Source organism: Haliotis rubra, unplaced genomic scaffold (genome assembly GCF_003918875.1).
Source record: "Haliotis rubra isolate DU_JTF1 unplaced genomic scaffold, ASM391887v1 Scf24, whole genome shotgun sequence".
Lineage (NCBI taxonomy): Eukaryota > Metazoa > Mollusca > Gastropoda > Lepetellida > Haliotidae > Haliotis > Haliotis rubra.
Genome location: NW_025766447.1, coordinates 3813420 through 3819368, shown reverse-complemented (window position 1 = coordinate 3819368; position 5949 = coordinate 3813420). Strand labels below are relative to the sequence as shown.

Here is a 5949-nt window from a genome sequence, read left to right as displayed (position 1 = left end):
TGTTATCATTCATTATCGGTGTTGATAGTCATCTTTTGGTGTTTCAACATTTTTCCTCTGTTGCGTGCAGTCTGTGAGCTTTTGGAAACCAAAGAGTAAATTTTGTTGAAAGCAATTTTACTCTATGGCATTTCAGGTAGAGATGTACCTTCTTATTAGCAAATGTTCGTGTGTTGCCTCAAGTGAGTTACATTGTATAACTTCATAACAGTGATACTTGTCTCAGTTACAATGAGTGAGATAATGCTTGTTTGTGCATTATTCGCCATATTAGGGTATGTACATATAAGTACTACTTATCTGCATCAGAGAGGAAACATTTATGAAGATATGTGTATGATGGGTGAAAAAGTTACTTGGGGTAGGAACAGTGTTCTCATATTGGTTTATTAAACATCATCTTTATATTCGTACCAAGGAAATAGCAAATTAAACTGGTGATTTAGTTTCTATCTTTTATGAAAATGTACAGATTATTGTGAGCCCTGCAATGCTAAAGCTCCGGAATTAGTGCAGTACTATGTTTTGACAAAACCAAAACAATGCTCATGCTTTTTGTTACAATAAAATCAGTTACATAAACTAACTTTTTCTTCATCATGTTAATGATTTATTATTTGTTTTTTTTCATACTAACTTATTAGAAACAAATGCCTTTATGAATTAATGTGATCTTTGTTGCCACTCAGAAATTTGACACACAGATAAGAAATGACACATTTAACGTTTTTATTTGAGAAAACTTAAATTATGTTTATTTTTAAGTTGTTCACAAACATCTTGTTTTCTTCAGACCAAGGTGAAGGATGGAGAACACAGACGATGATATCTACATTTTGTCCAGTATCCATGACACTCTCGACGGTAGTGTATCTGATCCTGGCAATCGTCTCCTACAACAGCCTCTTGACTTTGTGATATCCCGATCTCCGGGGCAGCAGGCCAGACCCCGCTGTCCAGGCATTGCAACAAGCATATTCTGAGCTCAAGAAACGCTTCAATGAAACAAAGCAGAGGAACGACCAGTTATCCCGAGCATTGCGTGACGTAGGTAAGGTGAGATCTGTGGAACCAAATATGTCGACGTACGGGGATACGCCTGATGAAATGTCGATCAGCGCACAAGGAGCTGCTGCAACAGCAGAACAAGTAGTTACGGACGACAATGTTAGAGCACGCTTGGGGTATGTCAAGTATCTGGAACGGGAGAAAGTGAACAACGAGTCTCGAATACAACAGTTAATTTCAATAAAAGGCTCATTTGAAGAAAGTTGCAGTGCTATGCAAAGGAAATATAAGGATGCTGTTTCCGAGCTGGAAAGAAAGGACATGGATTTGCAATGTGCTCGTGAAATTATTACCAAGTTGAAAGAAGACAAAATGCATCTTCGTGAAGAGCATGATTCCTATAGAAGACATGCATCAGACATTCAGGATAGCATGCAGAGCGCAGTGATTCAGACTAGCTTAGAAAAGCAGAACCGGGATATGGAAGATCTGCAGTTAAAATATAAAAATCTTGAAGCTGAATGTGATACTTTGAGGAAGGAGGGTGACCGATTGAAGGTCAGTGAAAACCTTGCCCAAACAGATTTACAGAGTGCCAAGGCAGAACTGCAGGAAGCCAAGGCAGAACTGCAGAACAGAGTCAGGAAAGCTAAACAGGAATTTGATGACCTGAGAACAAGAAACCGTGCCCTGGAGGAGGAACTGCTGGTTTCCAGAGAGTCTGATCTTCCTCCAGGGTCTTCCATGACAACTACAGATGAACTTGTGCACCTCAAGAAAGTCATCTCCGATCTCAGGAGAACTGTTATACAACAGAGGGAGTTCCTCAGCAAGCTAGGTAGGTACAGACAACTGTTGTGGATACATCAGCAAGCTAGGTAGGTACAGACAACTGTTGTGGATCCATCAGCAAGCTAGGTAGGTACAGACAACTGTTGTGGATACATCAGCAAGCTAGGTAGGTACAGACAATACATCAGCAAGCTGTTGTGGATACATCAGCAAGCTAGGTAGGTACAGACAATTGTTGTGGATACATCAGCAAGCTAGGTAGGTACAGACAATTGTTGTGGATACATCAGCAAGCTAGGTAGGTACAGACAACTGTTGTGGATACATCAGCAAGCTAGGTAGGTACAGACAACTGTTGTGGATACATCAGCAAGCTAGGTAGGTACAGACAATTGTTGTGGATACATCAGCAAGCTAGGTAGGTACAGACAATTGTTGTGGATACATCAGCAAGCTAGGTAGGTACAGACAACTGTTGTGGATACATCAGCAAGCTAGGTAGGTACAGACAATTGTTGTGGATACATCAGCAAGCTAGGTAGGTACAGACAACTGTTGTGGATACATCAGCAAGCTAGGTAGGTACAGACAATTGTTGTGGATACATCAGCAAGCTAGGTAGGTACAGACAATTGTTGTGGATACATCAGCAAGCTAGGTAGGTACAGACAATTGTTGTGGATACATCAGCAAGCTAGGTAGGTACAGACAATTGTTGTGGATACATCAGTGGTACAGACAATTGTTGTATACATCAGCAAGCTAGGTAGGTACAGACAATTGTTGTAGATACATCAGCAAGCTAGGTAGGTACAGACAATTGTTGTGGATACATCAGCAAGCTAGGTAGGTACAGACAACTGTTGTGTAGATACATCAGCAAGCTAGGTAGGTACAGACAATTGTTGTGGATACATCAGCAAGCTAGGTAGGTACAGACAATTGTTGTGGATACATCAGCAAGTAGGTATACAGACAATTGTTGTGGATACATCAAAGCTAGGTAGGTACAGACAATTGTTGTGGATACATCAGCAAGCTAGGTAGGTACAGACAATTGTTGTGGATACATCAGCAAGCTAGGTAGGTACAGACAATTGTTGTGGATACATCAGCAAGCTAGGTAGGTACAGACAATTGTTGTGGATACATCAGCAAGCTAGGTAGGTACAGACAGTTGTTGTGGATACATCAGCAAGCTAGGTAGGTACAGACAACATGTTGTTGTGGATACATCAGCAAGCTAGGTAGGTACAGACAATTGTTGTGGATACATCAGCAAGCTAGGTAGGTACAGACGGTTGTTGTGGATACATCAGCAAGCTAGGTAGGTACAGACAATTGTTGTGGATACATCAGCAAGCTAGGTAGGTATTCCACTGGTATGACAGCAGATAGTATACAATGTCTGTACAGATAATCCAGTGATTGATGTCATGAGCAGCAGGCCACAGGGTCAGATGACATGCAATCAACAAAGCCACTGAGTCTGACTATGTATTAACTAAGAGTTAGTCTCATAGAATCCCCCAGTGGAAGTGATCTCTGCAAAATATTTTAAAAAATGAAGCAGATGTAATCCCTGCAGATATTATGTATGTATCAGGGGGCATAGGTGGCCCAGTTGTTGATGAGTTGCCTCCCTTGGACATGCCAGAAACCTATGATTGTGGGTGTGAGTCCATGTTTGCCCTTATTGTGTTTCGATGTTTGTCAGCACCATACCCTGGGTTTCACCAAACAGATAATTTTCTGGGATCACTGCAGGTTTTCTACCCATATTAAGCTGACATGTTGTGAAAAACTTGAAAACTGTTCAAAGCAGCATTACAATGATTGCGAGTTTTTCACATTTTTTGTTTCAAGGCTTCTTATCCTGACAATACAGTTTAAGTGTTATGATATTATCTTTTTTTAATGTGTTGTAGTTTTATTGTTTTTCAATACTTGAATATTATTATAAGATTGAAAGGGCAGTTTGTGGCAGTTTCATAAAGAGATCATAGTTCTAGGACTACTACTTCATATACATCTTGCACTAGTTGTAGTGTCATGATACATTTTAACATTCTGCTGATGTGTTGAATGAAAAATATCTCAATATTTATGTGTTCTGAAACTGTATGAGAGCGTTGGAGGGTAGCCTTATTGTGTATTATAGTAATTGTTACCTGACTTTTAAGGTACTTTGAACTGCAAAATAATTTATGGTAAAATGCTTATCTTTCAGGCAAAACAAGTGGCATGGTTAGTGCAAGGACTGAACCTAATATAGGTGTTCCGAAACGAACACTAAATGAAGAAAATGGTCTTGGTCCAAGTTGGGAGAATGTTCCGACCAACCCCCAGGTGACCCAGACTGGGCTGTACGAGAAAGATGGGGACCGCTTATCTCCTCGAAGAATGCAAGGAGCAGCAACTCGGCTGTCTGATGGAGTCCTTTGGAATTCTCCACAAAGGAGGTCGAGTAGTTCACATGGCACCACACCACAGATGTCTGTATCAAATCAGGAACATTCAAGGTCAGAGGTTCTCAGGAGAAGAACACCAGACAATTCTCTCAGTAGTCCCCGAAGCAAATCAGAGGTAATTGTGAGGTCAGGTGATACACTGGGAAATGTGAGAGAATCCTCACCATTCTCAGAAACTCAGTGGCGGATTAACGGAGCTCATGTCCAACCTGAGAGTAGCTATGAAAATATTAACCCAAACATGCGACGAAATTACCAGACAGTTGTAGGGGAAGATTTTAGGCTAGTTCAAGACAAAACTCCAGCTTTCCCTGTCCCTCCGGAACTGAGGACGAACGTGGCTTATCCTGGTAATGAAGCATCACCTAACAACAACAGAACACAGACCAGTCAGGTGCAAGGAAATCAGACAGAGTCAACAGAGAAGATATGTCCTGTTTGCTCCAGAGACTTTGCATCAATGCCAATGGAGGACTTCCAGACACATGTGTTTGAATGTTTTGATGACTCCAGCGCACCAGAAACTCTCCGACCTGGGCAGATAGAAAGGATATGCCCTATGTGCAATGCCCTTTACCCTGAAACCGTACCGCAGGAAGAATTTGAAAGACATGTTCAGACTCATTTTGAGCAGGAAATAACAGACAGATTTGAGATATTAGATCCATGAAAATGGCAGTATTCACGTCACATTTACTACAAAAAGTGTGTTTTAGTGTTTATAAATATACGAAGGCTTAAACTTGTTTTAGAGATAGGTGTGTACTTTCCAGTGTTTGAAAATATGCTTGAAAGTCAGGATGCGTCAGTCATAACATAAATTACAGAGTTAGGGTCCCAAGATAGAGATAGTAAGCAGTCCTTGATCAAAGTTTGCTGAACGTCTGCCTGAATTAGGGGTTATCTCCCAATTGACAGACACCCATTTGACAGACAGCCAGTTGACGACACTGAACTGGAAGGTTAATTAGGGTAACACCTACGGGTATAATGGAACAGTCCACTGTTCAGTGAGTAGAGTAGGGTGAGCCTGAAAGAGGTTCGTTACTGAGAAGTTTGATTGTGTGTAAATAGAACTTTGTTGTGATTAAATGATAATCTCTCTTCTCTTCTCAAAATGAATTTACTATCAATTATTATTGAATATAAAAACAGGTTTGTCAATGAGAGGTTTGATTCTTTTATTGATTAAAACATTTTGTGCATTCAAGAAAAGGTTTGGGCACAACTTATCCAACTAAGAAAAGCCCTCTCCCCAAAATAGGATAATGTTAAGTTAACTTAGGCACTTTTTGTTTGAGACATATATACTGTATAGATAAATGGCAGAGAGATATGGACATATTTGAGGACATTCTGCTTTTCAGTTAAAGAGAGACCTGCATTGCCATGAAAGATAAGATTAAGACCAGTCAATGTTTTAATTTTAACAATACTTTCTAAAGATTTTAACAGTTTACTTTGGTTAGTAAACAATGGACATTCAAGGAAGTAATGAAAAACATTCTCACATCCATGGCCACATTGACATAATGCGTCACTTTTTATATTTATTCTAAATAAATCATAATTAACTGTACTTGTCATATATATCGTAATCTTGAGTGCAAAACATTTAACTTCTTTATTCCATATGAATAATATTTAGGTGCACACTTTTCTTTCACCTGGATATGAG

General features: G+C 39.8%; 1 protein-coding gene across 1 annotated transcript; it reads left to right on the top strand.

Moving 5' to 3' along the window:
- Positions 1-918: 918 nt before the first annotated feature.
- LOC124278653 (tax1-binding protein 1 homolog) lies at positions 919-5262 on the top strand. The gene is made up of 2 exons (XM_046714425.1): positions 919-1846; positions 4031-5262. The coding sequence occupies exons 1-2, from the start codon at positions 1078-1080 to the stop codon at positions 4939-4941; spliced, it is 1680 nt and encodes a 559-aa protein (XP_046570381.1). The 5' UTR covers positions 919-1077; the 3' UTR covers positions 4942-5262.
- Positions 5263-5949: the final 687 nt, after the last annotated feature.

Coding starts and splice junctions, on each gene's coding strand:
- LOC124278653 (XM_046714425.1), top strand. CDS start 1,078: ATGTCGACGTACGGGGATACGCCTGATGAAATGTCGATCAGCGCACAA. Junction 1,847..4,030: donor GGAGTTCCTCAGCAAGCTAG/GTAGGTACAGAC, acceptor CTTATCTTTCAG/GCAAAACAAGTGGCATGGTT.